General features: G+C 39.2%; 1 protein-coding gene across 1 annotated transcript in view; it reads left to right on the forward strand.

The window, feature by feature from the left end:
* Nucleotides 1-518: 518 nt before the first annotated feature.
* SCAF8 (SR-related CTD associated factor 8) overlaps nucleotides 519-17,709 on the forward strand; it is an 80,792-nt gene continuing 63,601 nt past the window's right edge. Inside the window, 6 exon segments of the mRNA XM_081251343.1 lie at nucleotides 519-602; nucleotides 605-875; nucleotides 878-979; nucleotides 982-1,034; nucleotides 6,922-6,930; nucleotides 6,933-6,986. Of these exon segments, the coding sequence (XP_081107469.1) occupies nucleotides 534-602; nucleotides 605-875; nucleotides 878-979; nucleotides 982-1,034; nucleotides 6,922-6,930; nucleotides 6,933-6,986 (558 nt within the window). The 5' untranslated portion in view covers nucleotides 519-533.

The raw sequence follows: 17,709 nt of genomic DNA on the forward strand, positions 1-17,709 counted from the left end.
GGCGTGCTTCCCTCGTCCCCCGGCCCCCGCCCGGATCCAAAGCTTTTGTTTCTAACGTTTTCCCCCGACGCTATTAAAATGCTTGGGCACATCGTTACCAAATAAGTGACTGACTAGGAACTTTTCCGGCTGTTAACCTTTAGGCCAACGTCCAGTAAAGTTCTGAAAAGCAATTAAACCTCGTGTAAAGGGGCCAAGCCACATGGAAACAACGGAAACGTGTATATTATTGCCTAAACTTGCCGGGGGGACATTTGGGTTTTCTTAGAGCAGTGCTTTGCAGTGGCCCCAATGGCGCTCCAAGAGGCAGCAGCACTCGCTCCCGTAGCGGCGAGGAGGTGGGGTGCGGGTGAGGGGCAAGGGACCCCGGGAGCCGAGAAGAGCGGGGCCTCCTGGCGGCGACGCTCTGGCCCGCGCGCGCTCGATGGTTCCGCGCGGCGGCCCGGGCCTGCTCGGTCCCGCCGCCAGGGGGCGCGCTGGCGGGCGCCGCGGATCTCCGAGCTGCGCGGCCCGATTCGTGTCCGCCATATTGGATGCCGCAGCCGCTGCTGCCAGCGCTTCCTCCTCCGTCTTCGCCGTGCGCTGCTGGTTCCTACGGCCCGAGCGGCGGGGAGGTGAAACAAGAGCCTGTCGGAGGAAGAGGAAGAAGGGGGTGGAGAGTGTAGGGGACCGGGCTAGGGGGTGGAAGCCCGAGACCGAGCGGGGCGGAGAAGAGAAGGCGCCCAGCCCCTCCCCCGCCGCTGCCAACCAGCCCCGGCAGCGCCTCTGTTTCCCGGACCGGCGCTCCGCCCGTCCTAGCGGCCATGCCGGGGCCTCGCTGCCCCTAAGGGAACCCTTCCCCGCCGGTGCTTGCCCTTCCCCCCCTGCCCGGGGTCGCAGCGGCCCGGCCTCCCGCCGGCGCCCCCTCCTCGCAGCCGCGTCGCCGCCCCCGTCTCGCTCTCCCCACCCAGTGCAGTGGCCGCCGCCTCTTCCGCCGCCGGGCTCTGGGCCTCCGCACCGACAACATGGAGGCTGTGAAAACCTTCAATAGCGAGGTTGGTATTGTACTTTAGCCTCCCCTCCTACCCACGCTCCCCCCAACCCGGGACGAGGCCACCGCAGGAGGGTGGGCACTGGCCCGCTGGGCTTTTGAGGGTGGGGCGAGTGGCGGCCTAGCTGTGGCCGTGGGGGAGGGGTGTTTCTCTGCCCCGGCGCCCCTCCCCCGATTCCGTGGGCGGAGGGCTGGAAGAGGGCCGCCCCGGGGCGGAGGGAGGTTCCGGTGTCTCCAGCAGAGTACTGAGTGGCTGCGGGGCTGGAGGGAAGGCCCGCGTGGGCCCTCCCCCGGAGGCCTACGGCAGGTCTCTCTGGGTCAGTTCCGCGGATGCCTGGCCCGCCCATCTCTTTCCTGGGCCTGCGGGATTTTAACTGGAGGCCGGGCATCATTGCCCAGACCTTTCCCGGGTCCTTAATGAGGCAGGCCGTGATCGGGGGTAGTGCAGGCAAAGCACCTACAGGGGTGATAACCTGTGGTCACATTGCAAGTAGTGTTTGTTTATAATTGAGATATTGTTGGCTAGGTAACCTGCCAACTAGGGACTTAAGCTAAGGGCATGGTTGATCGGGAGGCGAGATTATTCTGCAATTTCTCCTATTCTTACTCCCCCCCTGTTCTCATCATCCGACATAAAGACAGGCAGGGAGAGTTGTGCATGCAGAGGGAAGATGCTGGAGAAGCATTTCCCACGGGCTCCTTCACGTGTCATATATAGGGCTAGATTTTTAACAAGCAGGTGTCCGGTTTTCACTATTTAGTTGAGTTCCCTAGTCTGAAGGGAGACAAGTTTTGGTAAAATCTTTTTAAACTCCGGTAGGAATAGACCTTAATGCTAACATTAAACAAGCATTTAACAAGTACGTATCTACACAACCAGAGTTATCCTTACCTGTATGCCTTATTTAAAAATATTTTAATGTGATGTTAACTAAATTTACATACATTTTATGAACTTTTCATGTGGAAGTGCTAATACTCTATTCAGTAGTATAATAGTGATATTATGAACAGGGCAATACTTTAAAAAGCTGTTTTACAATTTTATTTGTTTTCCAAAAGGAGAAAACTCGTTCCCTCCTCCCTCCCACCGTCCCTCTTTGCTCCCTCCCTCCCTCCCTAGAATTGACGTTTTGGAAACTTAGCAAAGAGGCTAAAAGTTAGATAATATGTGAATTAAACTCTCCATATTAGACTAGATAGCAGCGACACAGTTATATGAAAGCAAGCATTTTTTTTGGAAAGGATTTTCTTTTTGAATACTGGATTTTCTTTTCTTTTTTACCGCTTGATACAAATTAGAGCAGTAGACTTGGGAAGCTTTTCCATTTTATTTATGAATTTATAGCTGATAATTTGGGTCAAATTATAAAATTTGGTTCCATCCCACAATACTCTTATCCTTAAAATCTGGAATAAAAAGTAAGGATACTGTATGTTCCAATTTATTGCTAATAGTTTCCTGGCTCTGCAGGGGGGAAAAACAACAGGTCTGTAGCCTTTTTATTTGCTACACGTGGTGCTATAGCACTAAGAGAATGTTAAAGTGGTTTTTTTTATTATAAAAAAATCCTTTCTCTTATTTCCTTGCAATTATTTGATTTACCCTACGCCTTTTTGATGGGTGCCTCTCCTGTTTATCTTGGGGGTTCCTAATATGTACCCTCCTCCATTCCCAGCCCTCCCTGCCATGTGGTAGATACAAACTAGTGGTTAGTACACTGTGGTTGGTCACCGTAAAGCGTGGTGGATTACAGGAGTTAACAATTGGTTTTTCATTTTAGCATTGACGTTAAGGGTACGGAGCCTAACATTTAAATGGCTGGCTTGATGCTTCAGCTCCTCTCACCTAGTCTTCATAAGAACTTGAGATTTGTAGTAGTGTTCCCATTTTAGTTCATGTAGCACTCTCTCTTTTCCCCTTATGTATTTCAGAGAACTTAAAACATCTTTTAACTTCCTATTTACTAATACGCTCGCACTTCACCATATTTGAAAATGGGGTTGGCTTAAAAATTGTAGCAGTAACAGTCATAGAATTGAGGAAGGGCAATAGATTTTGAAGAAGATTCAGAAGAATATACTTTTTTTTTGCTTTAAACTCAAAGTACATAATCCTGTTTTTTTCTGATTTCTGAAAATAGTTTCTGTGAATATCTATAATACTTGCTGATGTAGTAAAAATGTGCTGTTGCAAGGAAGTATATAGTGGGAAATAGTTCAGTAATGATGTTTTTCCATTAAATCACGTGTTGCAAAGTGCAAAAATAAAAAAGGAATCTGAGTTACGGGACTAGGAGAAAAGGATGTTTTAGAATGTTTACTTGCAGTGAATTTGGCTTTTAAAGGCATCTATCCTTGGGCTGAGCCCAACAGAACTTTCTCTGGCAAGTTTAAAGGTATCTTTGAAGCACTGAATTGTCAAGAAGTGCCATTTGCTTTATAAGGCACCACAATTTAGCTCTGTATGTATAATGTTTAAAATAAGAAATGCTTAGCTTTTAGAACTTGCTAATTATTAGGTTTTTCAAGATTAAAAAAAAAGGGAAGACAAGCAAGCAGATCTTGGCTTGAAAACAGGAACGTGCCAGAGATTTTAAAGTTAAGAATATAGGTTTTTAATATGCAAATTGTGGCTAAGTCTCAGTCTGAAAGTGTGTGGTCTTCTGCAGGATGTGTCCGAGTCATGATGGCGTGTCCGCCTGCCTGCCTGCCTCCACCCCCCACCCCCACCCCCGGCCACCTCCACCCCCCAACCCTTTTCTCAAAGGGACTTTGTGCCTCCCTACCCCATTTTCAAATGCACTGTCAGAAGATCCTTTACGTGGTAAATACCTCATACTTATCATGAGTTAAATGAGATTGAGGCTCAAGAAGTGATATTTAAGTGCCCATTGTGCTAGTTTTGTGAGAAAACTTTAATTTCCAGTTAAGCATCATCCTGTGATAAAAGTTTATCCCATGACCACTAATGTCAGTTCTGAAATGATGAAAGAAAATTTGTCCAGGATGGAATATAAGATTCCCTGACGGTCAGTGCTTGACCTGAGCGGTTCATTCGAGAAGAATTATTATCATTACAAGGTATTATAGTTGCTGGTGCTCAAAGATGGTGGCATTTACTTGCTATGATGGTTTAGAGTTCTCACCTCAGTGGAAAGGGTCTCATCTTTATCTGTTTAAATCTGTGGATTACGTTAGGACCACAGTTGATTACTGGAATGCAGCAATTTTATGTGAGCTGCATATTTGTACTCTGTCCTTAAGACTCCTCCTGTATGGAGGTTATTGTGGTAGGGTTTTTGTTTTTGAAAAGAGGGAAAAGAGAATACCAATACAGGACCCTTTCCTTAGAAAATTATAACTTAATTGGAGAGGGCATTTTAGTAATATAGGAACTCTTAAAATAATATGTGGGGCTTCCCTGGTGGCGCAGTGGTTGAGAGTCCGCCTGCCGATGCAGGGGACACGGGTTCGTGCCCCGGTCCGGGAAGGTCCCACATGCCGCGGAGCGGCTGGGCCCGTGAGCCATGGCCGCTGAGCCTGCGCGTCCGGAGCCTGTGCTCCACAACGGGAGAGGCCACAACAGTGAGAGGCCCGCGTACCGCAAAAAAAAAAAAAAAAAAAAAAAAGATAAAATAATATGTGGAAAATATAAGAATCTCTTATGCATTATAAGAATCTGTTATGCATGTATCAGGAAAATTATTGCCGTTTAATTTTTGAATTTACCTTGGTTCTTAAGTTCTTTACTCATCTTTAGGACGTCTAAATTCTTCGTGTCTTTTGTTCTCAGGATCCTTCCGTTAGTCCGATAGCTTACTCTTTGTTTCAGGATGTAGCCCTTTCCAGAGTCACTTTAACACCCGGTACATTTTCCTCTTCTGTGCCTTGTCTTTCACATCAATAGTGAAATCCCATCTTCATTTTATTCCATTTCCAAGTTTGTATCCAGAGTGTTCATTCGGTTAACTACAGGACTTTTAATACAGTCTTTCCACCAATATCTAGTAGTAGGCATGGTTTGGTAGAGAACAGTGGGAAAGGTAATGGGAATAATAAAAGCATGTGGAATTTGTTTTTATATTTTCCCCTTGTGGTTCAGGAAAGGGAATTTATGTGAAGTAGCTATGAAACATTGCCTTTTTCTTTCTTTTTCATGTATGGGGGAAATCTCTCCTTTTTCTCTCCTGTTTTGATTTTCCGGTGGGAGTTCTAATTGTAACAATTAGTCTATCTTTTTTGTTTCTACCTTGTGAAAAATCCCTTAAAGACATAGCAGTCTTAGTGTTATAAAGGAAGGAAGCCTTCACTAACCCCTCCCTGCCCCCAGTGGTTTAGATCAAGGTTTCTCAGCCTGGACCCTATTGATATTTTGGGCTGGATAATTCTATGTTGTGAGGAGCTGTCCTGTGCATTACAGGATGTTTAGCAGCAACCCTGGCCTCTACCCACTAGCTCCCCCATCGTGACAACCAGAAATGTCTCCAGATACTACCAAATGCCCCTTGCGGGGCAAAATCGACCATGGTTGAGAATCACTGATTTAGGTCCCCTGTTAAACTGTCTTAAAACACTCTGTGCTTTTCCTTCTAGTGATAACTACAGTTTTAAGTAGTTAGCAGTAATCTTTCCCACCAGATTATAAATTCCATGAGGACAGTGACCACGTATCTTTATTGCTTCATATCCTTGGTACATAGCATAGTGCCTTAGTAGATAGTTCATGCTAAATAAAGATTTCTTCAATGGATAGGTTGATGTTATAGTAGGTAGCTGAATGGCCTGGACCAAGGCAGTTAACATTTCTGGACATTTGGTTTTCTCCTCTGTGAAATAAATGACTGAGTTGAGATTTTTAGGTTCCCTATTAGTTGGAAGATTCTTTGACTAAATATGAAATTAATGTTTTGGAGGACTTAGTATGTATAAGCATTATTTTGAACGTCATTTTATGGCACTGTAGGTGTATAGGAGTTTAGATGGGAAATTTAAAATCAAAACTGATTTGTTTATGGTTTCACTTCTTACTAAGAGGGGATAGTGGGAAGGGGACTATTCCATGAAAGTTCCAGTTAGATTAAATCCATCCTAAGTTTTATATTGTGTAATTATGCTATTTTCAAATCCTTTTTGCTTTGTTTTTCATTTTAAAACAACATATGGTAAAAGTTGTGGTTTTAACTAATTAAAAAAATTTAGAATACAAGGATAATTGAGACTGATAATAATGATTTTGGGGACTCTGATTTGAGAGTGTTTCAGTCATTCAGGATTAAGTATAAAAATTTTTTGGCAACATTGGGACTTCCCTGGTGGCGCAGTGGTTGAGAGTCTGCCTGCCGATGCAGGGGACACGGGTTCGTGCCCCGGTCCGGGAAGATCCCACATGCCGTGGAGTGGCTGGGCCCGTGAGCCATGGCCGCTGAGCCTGCGCATCCGGAGCCTGTGCTCCGCAATGGGAGAGGCCACAGCAGTGAGAGGCCCGTGTACCACAAAAAAAAAAAAATTTTTTTTTTGGCAACATTGAAATTCATGAGATATATATAGTTCAGCCGTTCTACTTTAGGCTAGCATTGAGTTTGTTACAGTAATTTTGATTGGCATTTAGGGCACATCTGTATTCCCCAGTCTTCTAAATAGTCATATTTTATGATCACTTGCTCCTTTTTTTTTAGAAGTATAGTGGGCTTAGAATTAGTGCTGACATTGCTGCTTGTACATGGAATTTTAGGTATTTCTTCTGGGCCGTTTTTCCTGTTACTGGACAACAACTAACTCAGTGGTTTGCGAGAATGTAATCAACCTTGACCTTGAACACTGGCTGAGCTCCTGCACTCATTTTATCTGGTTTTGTTTTCTCAACATCTTTCTCTACTCCTCTCTCTCAGGATTGTGCCTCTCTCCTCCTGCTTGTACAGACTGCTTTTCCAGCAGCATGGACACAAGAAGCATAGTAAGATGATTATAACCCGCGTAAGGCAGGCCCTTTGGAAAATACTTAGGGTTAAATTGGTAGTGAAATGATGTCTTGATTATATGGGAAGTACTTGGGAAGCAGAATAAAGTTTGTCACTTAGAGTATGTTGGTAATCTTAAAGAGAACATGTAGGGGATAAGTTGTATTTTTCACAAAAGATAGGTTAAGTGAAAAAAAAGTTACTGTGCTTAGTAGTGAGTATAAATCATATCTAAACTCTTGTGCATTTACTTGCATTCTGCTCCATGTAGTTTTTTGTATAAGAAATATTACTTATGTATATAATATGAGTAAATTGCAAATCTCTGAATTTGGTGGTAGGAAATAAAATACATCTTATATTTTGAGGAAGTTCTTCAAACTATAAGATGACAACAGATCATTGACAGATGTGTAGTAATGGAAAAACAAGACTAAATCAAATTTTTGATTTTCTAATTATAGAGGAGCAGATTTTGTTAGCGGTACTATTATGAGAAATAAATGCTGGTGAGAAATGTTTCTGTAGCTTCTGATTCCTTGTCTGAGTTAGTTCTAAAGTTTGATGGTAAACACGATGCATTTGATCTTTCTGATTCTGATTTTATGCATTTATTTCGTCTTTGTAATTCTGCTTTGCCAGTTTCTGATACACCATATTTTAAAGTCAAGGAAGGGTATGTAAATATGTTACGGTATCTACTGTAGGTCAGGAAATACGTTAGGAACTTTGACACTACTCTATTTAGTCAGAATGGGGAATATAGATTATTTGTTCATGTTTTTAAAAGACATTTGTGGCTATTAATTTAAAGTATGCCCAATTTGTTTTTAAAATAATTCTGCAACTTAGTATACTTTATAAAGGCTGACTAGTATACTTTATAAAGACTTAGGATTTCATTCATTTGTTTATTCATTTAACCAGTACTTAATGAATGCTTACCATACACCAGCCATTTTTCTGTCTGCTGGGATACAGTTGTAAACAAGACAAGCAAAAAGCATACCCTCTTTGAGCTTATGTTCTTGTAATCCTTTTTCTTTCACGTTATCAGCTTTGTGTGCAATGACCTTGCTGCAGAGCTAGTGAGGCTGGGCAGGCATTACTGACTCTGGGCTTGCTTCTTTGCTAGGAACTGGGTGAGATTGAGCAAGTAGACTTCTTAAACAGGAATGTGATCTTATATTTTCAACAATGGGGAAATAAGACAAGCTACCCTACTAAATTGTCTGTTGTATTAAATCTCCATTTGGCATTTTGGAATCATAACTGTTTTTAGAGAACACAGTTTTAAGGATGTTTTCTTTTGTGAGATATTAATTAGTCTCCACGTGTAAACAATTAAAAAATACTTTTAAGTGGTGACCAAACCCTTATGAACTTGGAAGGATAAATTAATGAATATTTTTATTTTTGAAACAAACTTTCCCTTGATTTGAGTGCATGAAAAAAATTTGGTGTCTCTCTTTTTCTCTCTTCTATAAACACTAATTTTCTGAATTTGATTTAATTCCTTGGGGCTTGTGAGTGAAGGATGAAAAGTTTGGATCATGTATTTTATGATCTTGGGAACTTGGGAAATGATATAATCTTTTTAATCTTGGTCACAGTATCTAAAAGATTGACCAGTACCCCTGTAACTAATACAAGTTGTATGTCAGCTGTATCTTAATTTTTTTTAAAAAGGTTGACAGAGTCCTGGTTAATGACTTTCTTTAGTAATGTTTTTGATACTGTAAAGTTTTATGGTTAAAAATGATACAGGTATTTGAATTTATTGAAATGGTAAGAAGAATGTTGAATAAGTTAAATTTTTTGCAAACCAAAACACATAGCAAATGTCTAGTTTCTAAAACAGCCACTTGCTATGGTGAAAAAAATGTCTGGCTTGTGTAATTTTGAAGTATTTTTTATTTACCAAGCATTGTTAAAAGTGAGCCACTTTATAATATATAGTGTTTTATGCACCTGTTTTCCCCAACCATTATTATGTTTCTGTGGATCTTTAGGATTAATTTATGAGAAAAGTAGGATAGGTGCTATCTTCATTTTACAAACAGGGGAACTGAGGCCTACCATTGTGATTTTACCGAGGAAAAGCAGCTTTGTGTTAGAGCTGAGACTAGGCTCTCAACTCCTGGTTGAGATGTAAAGGAGAACCATCTGTATAAAGGAGAACCATCAGTCAATTTTTCACACTTCTTTTTGCTGGTATAATGTCCAAATATAAATTAACTATTTTCCCCACTTTTTATACTTTATTTTTACGACTTCAGATTTACAGAAAAGTTGCAAGAGTGATAATTTTTATGTACACTTCATCCTGATTCCTCTATCTAGTTAATTTAATCATATTTGCTTTCTTATTGTTTTTCTCTCTTTACATACACATGAACAACACATGTAAACTTTTTTTCTGAACATTTGGGGAGTAAACTGCAATTAATGCCTTTTACTTCTAAATATAACTTATTTTCTGAAAACAAGGACATTCTCTTATGTAACCATAGTACAGTTATCAAAATCAGGAAATTAATATTGATATAATGCAGTTGTCTGCAGACCTTCAGATTTCACTGTCTCTACCAGTAACGTCCTGAATAAAGAGTAAATCTAAATCCTACATCACACCTTGCATTCACTTGTCATGTCTGTCTAGTGTCCTTTAATCTGGAGCAGTTGGTTATTACTTTGTCTTTTGTGACCTTTGATGATTGATGAGAATAGGCCAGTTATTTTTAGAATTCCCTCAATATGGATTTCTCTGCTGTTGCTTTATGATTAGTTTAAGATTATGCCTCTTGAGCAGGAATAATCCAGAAGTAATATTTTGTCCTCAGGAAACACATGATGTCTATTTATCCCATTAGTAGGGATGTTAACTCTTTTTTGCAAGGTTTCTCCATTCTAAAATTACTGTTTTTCCCTTGTGGCAGATACCTTTTTTTAAAATTTATTTATTTATTTTTGGCCATGCCATGCGGCTTGCAGTCTTAATTCCCCAACCAGGGATCAAACCTGTGCCCCCTGCAGTGGAAGCACGGAGCCCTAACATCAAACTTCACTCTTTTTTTTTTTTTTTTTTAAAGCATCCAGTTAGTTCTTGCCTGAATCAGGACTAAGATGGTTGTCAGATTTTCTAAGTCTATTGTTTATTTATTATTGGCAGTCCATAAGAGCTTTTCCTTCTCCCCATTTATGTATTTATGCATATTGGTATGAACTCAAGGATTCTTTTTTTATTCATTGGGGTGTTTTGATGTCAGGGCTCCTTCGAGCTGTCGCCTGTGTCATTTTGACATGTGCTTATCATTTTTTGAGTACTTACTTTCTTGTATAATAAGATATTCCCACCCCAGCTCTGGAATCAGCTATTTCTCTGAGGAACCCTAGTTTCTTCTGGTGGTTATCTGTTAACAGATTGAGCTACAAATTGGATATATGTCTGAACATGTTTATACGTATGTGTGTGTGTGTGTGTGTATATCTATGTTATATATAGATATACACACATACATACACACAACACAAATTTTTGTTGTTTATCCATCTACCTATCTAAAAAGGCTTGAGTTCATCCTATCTCTAATAACAGTCCAACACTGTAGGGTTCATTCTGGCCTTTCCCTTTTGCAAATCTGTAGTTCCTTTCTCTGACAGTGAGAAAACTAGTTCCCATTATCCACAATATATTTACTTACTGTTTTATCAATCCTAAAGTTACTTATTGTTTTATCAGTCCTAAAATACGCAGAAAGTAGTTTCAGAATTCTAAACCATAGGTCTGAAAACAAACCTATTAACTAGAATTTAGTATTTGTTTATAGTTCGTTTTTTTTAGCCTGAGGATATATAGTCAAAATGCAGTGTTCCAAAATTGCTTTGTTAGTTTTTTCTCCCTTAATGTAGTCTTGCTATTCTTTTGAAATATAATTTGGCTTTTTTTTTTTTCTGTTTGTATTCCTTTGTTTTTTCCTCCATCCGTTTTTGTGATGTTTTAGTATGTAAAATATTAAACATAAATTAACTTTAATCCTCCTTTACTTCTTATTAGTCTCAGCGTTATAACCACTTATGCTCTGGTGAAAAAAAAGAGAAATGAAACAAACGATTTCCTTAGTATTATTCAAATCATAGAACCCAAAATTTAGAGGTTTAGATATGGAGAAGGTCTTAGGTGAAAAACGTTTCTAGTAGCAGAGATTCAATTCATAGGTGAAAGTACATATTCAAAAAACTTTCATTCTCTTTTGAATGGAATCTCCATTCACGGTTTCTGTAGAGGGCCAGATGGTAAATATTAGGTTTTGTGGGCCGCTTATGTCTCTTTTGCATAATCTTGTTGGTTTCTCACAGTTCTTTTAAAATGTAAGACCATTCTTGGCTTGAGGGCCTACGAAAATAGGCCATGGGCCATACACTTATGGCCTTACTGCACTCTGAAACCTAAGAAGTTGATTAATAGCGTGCTACTTGCAAATCAGAATTGTAATTGAGCAGGAAGATATATTCTTTTATAGGCTTTATCAGCCTTTTCAACATCAAAAACAGAAACAAAATAACTGTAAAAGCTGCCTTAGTGAAAATATTTATTCAGCTTGTTTTTTGAGCACTTACCACCATGTGCAGATGTGCAGACACTATCCTAGGCTCTAGAGATGTAAGTGTACAAAACACACACACACACAAAACCTCTGTCCTCTTGGAGTTTACATTCAGTTTTTTTGTGTGGGTGTGTACTGGAAATGAACGTTTCTTGTTTTTCCACATTCGGTGACTTCTGATCGACTAAAAGTTTTTTTCGTATTAATTGCAGAGCGAGCATTCTTTCTTGAAAACTTGATAAAAAATGCAGCAAAGGGAGCAAACTTCTAAAAGCTTTGTTCATTTCTTCCTGTCTCCCAGTCACGATACTTTCATTGTGTAGCTACACTAACTCACTAAAGGAAGAGAAGAGAAACCTCATTAATTGGGCACAGAACCCAGACCTAATTTAGTGATGAGTACACATGTATTACAGATCCTTAAAAAGCTGTTCAGCAGTGTACATAACAGTAGATCAGCTACTCTTCCTTTACAGCTTTAATGAAGGAATGAAAATTTTTTAATTAATTAATTAATTTGTTTATTTATTAATTATTTTTGGCTGCGTTGGTTCTTCGTTGCTGTGCTTGGGCTTTCTCTAGTTGTGGCGAGCGGGGGCTACTCTTTGTTGATTGCAATGCGCAGGCTTCTCACTTGTGGTGGCTTCTCTTGTTGTGGAGCGTGCGCTCTAGGCGTGCGGGCTTCAGTAGTTCTGTTGCACGGGCTTAGTTGCTCTGCGGCACGTGGGATCTTCCTGGACCAGGAATCGAACCTGTGTTCCCTGCGTTGGCAGGAGGATTCTTAACCACTGCGCCACCAGGGAACTCTGAGAATGTTTTTTAAAGTATTGCCCAAAGTTAAGGACCACTGTGAAACTAGTTGCTTGTGTAGTTTTCTTGAAATAGGGAGAAAGTCTCCTGATAATGCTAATATGCATTTACCTAATAAAAGCTTAAAAACTATGTGCAGGTTATCTATCTTGTGCCTGGCTAAATACCAACACCTTTGAGTAAAAATCATCAAAATGAGTTTTTACCATGTTGTATGTTAGTTGCTGAAATGACTTATAGCTTTGAGTAGTTTTTCTGTAAGCATTTAATAAACCAGTTAGTGCCCCCCCCCTTTTAATGCTTTATTGAAATACAAGTGACTGCAAGGATTGTAAGGATTATTGTAAGGATTATTAACATGTTTGGCTTTGTTTTTTCTACACCAAGAAAAGTGGTTTTTATTTTTATAGGAATTCCTCTTATTGGGCAGAATTTTCCAAATTCTTGTTCCCCTTTTGTCAGAGAACTCAGAACCTCTTTTAGAGGCCTCTCTCTGCTTTGGTGGCAGTTACAAGAACAAGGGTTGTGACCAACTTAGCTGAAGAGGATTGATATCCCAAAGGAGTAGGCCAGAGGCTGCTACATCATTCCTAGTACAAAATCTCCCAGTCAGTACTTTGATTCATTTGCAAAATCAAAGGATTAGATACCTCAGGCATCTTAGAGCTGTTAACAGAGAGTGGTTCCAAATAATTCTGCGAGTGCTTCCTTTATCTTGCTAGTCCCTCAAGATTGTCAGACAATTTTTTCATTCTATTTTAACTATAATACAGTTTTCAAATTGCTAGAATGCAGTAGTAACCCATGAAGGTTCTAATGTAATAGCAACTAGTGGTTGGAAGGAATGCTGGAAAGTAGTGGCTGGTCCTTTGAGCCTTGTTATTTATGTGTATTTGCCATCTCTCAGGCATTGTATTCTGCAGAGTGGTTACCAGGTTAATCAGATACCTACGTCCTTTTTCTCAGACAGCTCATATTTTAACAGGGGTGGGGTTGGGAATGGACCACCACAAAGGGTAAACGGTCACGTGATATGAATACTGTGATACAGAGTAGTGGTGTAGACAGTTTATAAACAGTATGTGTATACTCTTCTGTGTATATCATGTTGTACACAGTACGATGGAGGAGACATTGTGTGAGGCAAAGGCTAGAGGTCATTTTCAAGGAAGTGGCAGCTTTGGGTGGGGGAGGTGGTTGGGAGGACTGCTGGAGGGTTAGGCAGGGTCTGCTGATGAAGGGTCTTTGTATACTGTGCACAAGACCTCATTTTTAATCAGAAGGGAATGGAGATTCTGAAGGGTTTTTAATAAAAGCACAAGTTTTAAATTTGTATTTTAGAATGATGATTAATATCTTTGCGGAACAGGGCAGGTCAGTGAGGGGTGAGATTGGGGGAAGGAAGGTTAAATTACTATAGAGAAGATGAGCTCAACTACAGTAATAATGGGGAAGAGATGACTAGATGAATGCAGAATAAATTCAGTAATACTAGGGAGCTGGATATAAGGAAGAGGGTGGAGCCACGGGGCTGTGGCTGAGTGACAGTGTATATAGAATGATACGGTACCAGTCATTAATAGGGCAGATCAGGAGGAGCAAAACACTGGAGGAGGAAGATAATTTGGTGGGTTGGATGAGGGATCATTTTTTCCACCTAGAATAAAAGAGTGTGGAAGGAGGATTGAAATCACCCATATCTCAACCACCCAAAGACAGTGTAACTAGTTTGTTGAATACAGTTGTAGTTTTGAGCATCTTGAAGATTTGGTGTCTGTGGGACATCAAGGTGGAGACAACCAGCTGGATATAGGTCAAGCACTTAGAGAATAGGCTAGAGATGGAGATTAGGGGGAGATGATGTAGAAAAAGAAGAGAAAAAGGCTTGGGGCAAAATCTTTTAGAATCTTTTATCTTAGTTTTTTTTTTTCTTTGTTGTTTTAGATAAGGATTGACCCTTTTTATCATATTGTATTTGTGAATGTAAGGACATTTTAAAGCAACTCTGCTTGGAATTTGCCTGATTTTAAATTCTGTTTATACAGCCAGATGTTCTTATATGCAATTAAAAGTTAAGTAGTAAATTGCACGGTCTATGAATAAAATTAAAGATTTAAATTTTGTTTAATGAAACTTTATTAGAATTCCGTAACATTGAGCCGACTTGTATCATTGAGTGTTTTCTTAGCTCCTCTTGGTCACGTAGTTTTTTTAATCATAACTCTGTCTGCAATAACCAATTTATTGTGAACATGGAATTGTGGTGAATCTAAATACTGTATTATTAGAAATAGAAGCCATATTTATTTGAGAAATTCCAGCTTATATGGTTTGTAATGAAGAGGATTGACAAATGAATTATTCTTTCTCTTGTTCTCATTTTGGCCATTTCACTGTTAATAGATTACTTATCAGTTATTTGGTACCTCTAAAATTAAGAGGAGGTAAAATTCACATCTTTTTATTTTAATGTTACAAAAAACATAGGAAGGAACTGAAATTAAAGGAAGGTGGTTGTTTGGATTCCTGGGAAAATTTAAACTGAAGACTTATTTTTATATATGTACATGTTTGTTTATACATTTTGTTTTCTCTCATGGAGAATCATTTCTGTTCTCTTTGATTTTAGAATGGGGTAGCTAAAGACCATTACACTCACGTTAAGCATTTGTAGACATAGGTTCTATGATTGGGTTTCTTGTTTACTTCCTTGTTACTGCTTAAACTTGATTTCCGGAAATTACAAATTTTAGACCTGAAACACTTGTGATAGTATATCATTTAATAGACAGGTGAAGAATCAAGTCCCAAAGGTGATGAAACTTGTTAAGAATCACAGTTTATGAGAGGCATATAGTTAGCAGCCAAGTTAGAAGAAATTTCTATTCTCTGCGTCTCAGTTCATTGTTTTCACTTTTTCAGTATAATTTTTTGAGTGAGATTTCGGTAGTGTTCGTGTATGTTGTAGGTGGAAGAGGAGTGGGAATTGGTGATTCTTAGTAAATTAATATCACTTTATGCTAACCCTGGACCAGAATGAGGAAGAAACTACTAGGCTGATGCTTCCCTGCTCATGAAATAGGGTGCCATAGGAAAACACGCATTCCTTGGCAAAGAGGTATTGTACAATAACAGCCACTTAGCCAGCAGTTTTCTAGCAACCCAGCCCTCTGCAGAAAAGTTAAAAAAAAGCCTTTTTTACTTACCTTGTACCTTATTTGTAGGAGAGGGATACAGTTACTCTATAAGCCTGTATCATTAGCATGTTTCTAATTTTCATTTTAATAATGGTGGCTACTCTGTAACCGCTTCCTTTAACTTTTCTTAGACTACTGTTTAGAAAGCTCCTGGCACAGGTATTTGAAGGCACAACAATGCTACAGGATTAATGTGGTTGCTTTCAAAGTACGATGTGACAATTGGCAAGCAAGGAGGTAGTTGTTTTACCATATTTATAAAATGTGATTAGACAAGATGACTTCTGGGATCTCTGAAATATGAGCCCTAACGAATACGTTGTCTAATTAATTTTTCTTAGCTTCAGGGTACTCAGTTTAAAAATAGGGATAGCGATACCTTCCCTGACTACCTCTCAGAATTGGTTTAAACATTTAAAATATTGGCTGGTTTGAAATACTCAGAAAAGTTGTTATATATAAAAGTTTAAATATTCAGAGAAGGTGGTTTTAATATATAAAATTGTAAAATAATTTTATAAAATACTTGGAAAGCTAAGGAACACTAGTTCTCATATTCTTAGTTTCGAGAGAAAACTAAAGAGTACTAAGAAAAGTAGTTTTTTTTTTTTTTTTAAAGCTGCTACTGGGAACATTTACGGTCGTTGTGGATCTCTCTTTTGCCCTGGAAAGTATTTTCATATTGTAACATTTTAATAATGGATAAAAGTTTTGGAGAGTATGAGCTGTAAAGAAAGTGCTTTATTATATTCAACATATTTTTCAAGTTGGAGGAATATTTAAAAGTTGAACAAACCTTTTGAATATCAGACAGTAACAAAATACAGACCATGATGTATTTTGGACCAGTATTATTTTTGGTCATCATTTATAAGAATTTCAGTGTTCTACTAAATTCAGCAAGGCTTTTAAGATAATCAATTTTAAATCGTCTCTAGGAGTATAATTTTGCACCAGATTGTATTTAAAGTATGTATGTCACATATATACATATGTGTACACATTTACGTTTATATATACACACACAAACACACATATAGATGCATATAGGAAATTCTGAAAAGTAGTCTACCAGCCTTTTAGCAGTGGTTGTTTCTTAAGAGAGAAGTCGGTCGATAGGGTGCAGCGAATGAGAGTTTTCAGTGTTTGGAATTTTTCATTCAGCATCTGTTACCAAACCAGTTTTGTAATCTTTCCCTCAAACCCAAAATATTATGTGTCTTAGCTTTGGGGAGAAAGGTGGAGTTGGTCTGTTTTAATGTTACTTGAATTAAATCCTTTAGAGAAAGTGAGCTTCCTTGTTAAGGGTTGGAAGACTCTTAAAACTTGGTCAGTAGGCATATAAGCTTCATAATCTGTTGTCTTTAAATCTTCTTGGTTATTATTATTAGTTAGGTTGATGCTATTACATGGTTGTCTCCACGGTCATCTACCATCTTAGTGACTCATTTGTGTATGTTTAGTTGGATGCTACTTGGAGGACTTTGCTTTGTTTTTGGAAATTGAGTGTTGGGGTAGCCAGAAGAACTGGGTTTGAGACATGGCTCTGTAGCTTAATACCAGTTTGAATTTAGTTAGGTCATTTACCCTAAGTTTATATATCTGTAAAATGAGAATAATAAATACTAATCTTACTGGGCCATCCTGAAGGTAAAAGTGATATAGCATGTATAATATGATAGTGCTTAATAGTTGACAGAGTTCCATAGAGATGAAAAGTAATATTTATTTTTAAAGATTTTTAAATATTTATTTATTTATTTATTTATTTATTTTTGGCTGCATTGGGTCTTCATTGCTGCGCGCGGGCTTTCTCTAGTTGAGGCGGGCGGGGGCTACTCTTCGTTGCAGTGCACGGGCTTCTCATTGCAGTGGCTTCTCTTGCTGCAGAGCACGGGCTCTAGGCACGCAGGCTTCAGTAGTTGTGGCGAGCAGGCTCTAGAGTGCAGGCTCAGTAGTTGTGGTGCACAGGCTTAGTTGCTTTGCGGTGTGTGGGATCTTCGTGGACCAGGGCTCTAATCCGTGTCCCCTGCATTGGCAGGTGGATTCTTAACCACTGTGCCACCAGGGAAGCCCGTAATACTTATTTTTATCTTTCTTCTTTA

The sequence above is a fragment of the Mesoplodon bidens genome, assembly GCF_964165515.1.
Source record: "Mesoplodon bidens genome assembly, chromosome: 12".
NCBI classification, from domain to species: domain Eukaryota; kingdom Metazoa; phylum Chordata; class Mammalia; order Artiodactyla; family Ziphiidae; genus Mesoplodon; species Mesoplodon bidens.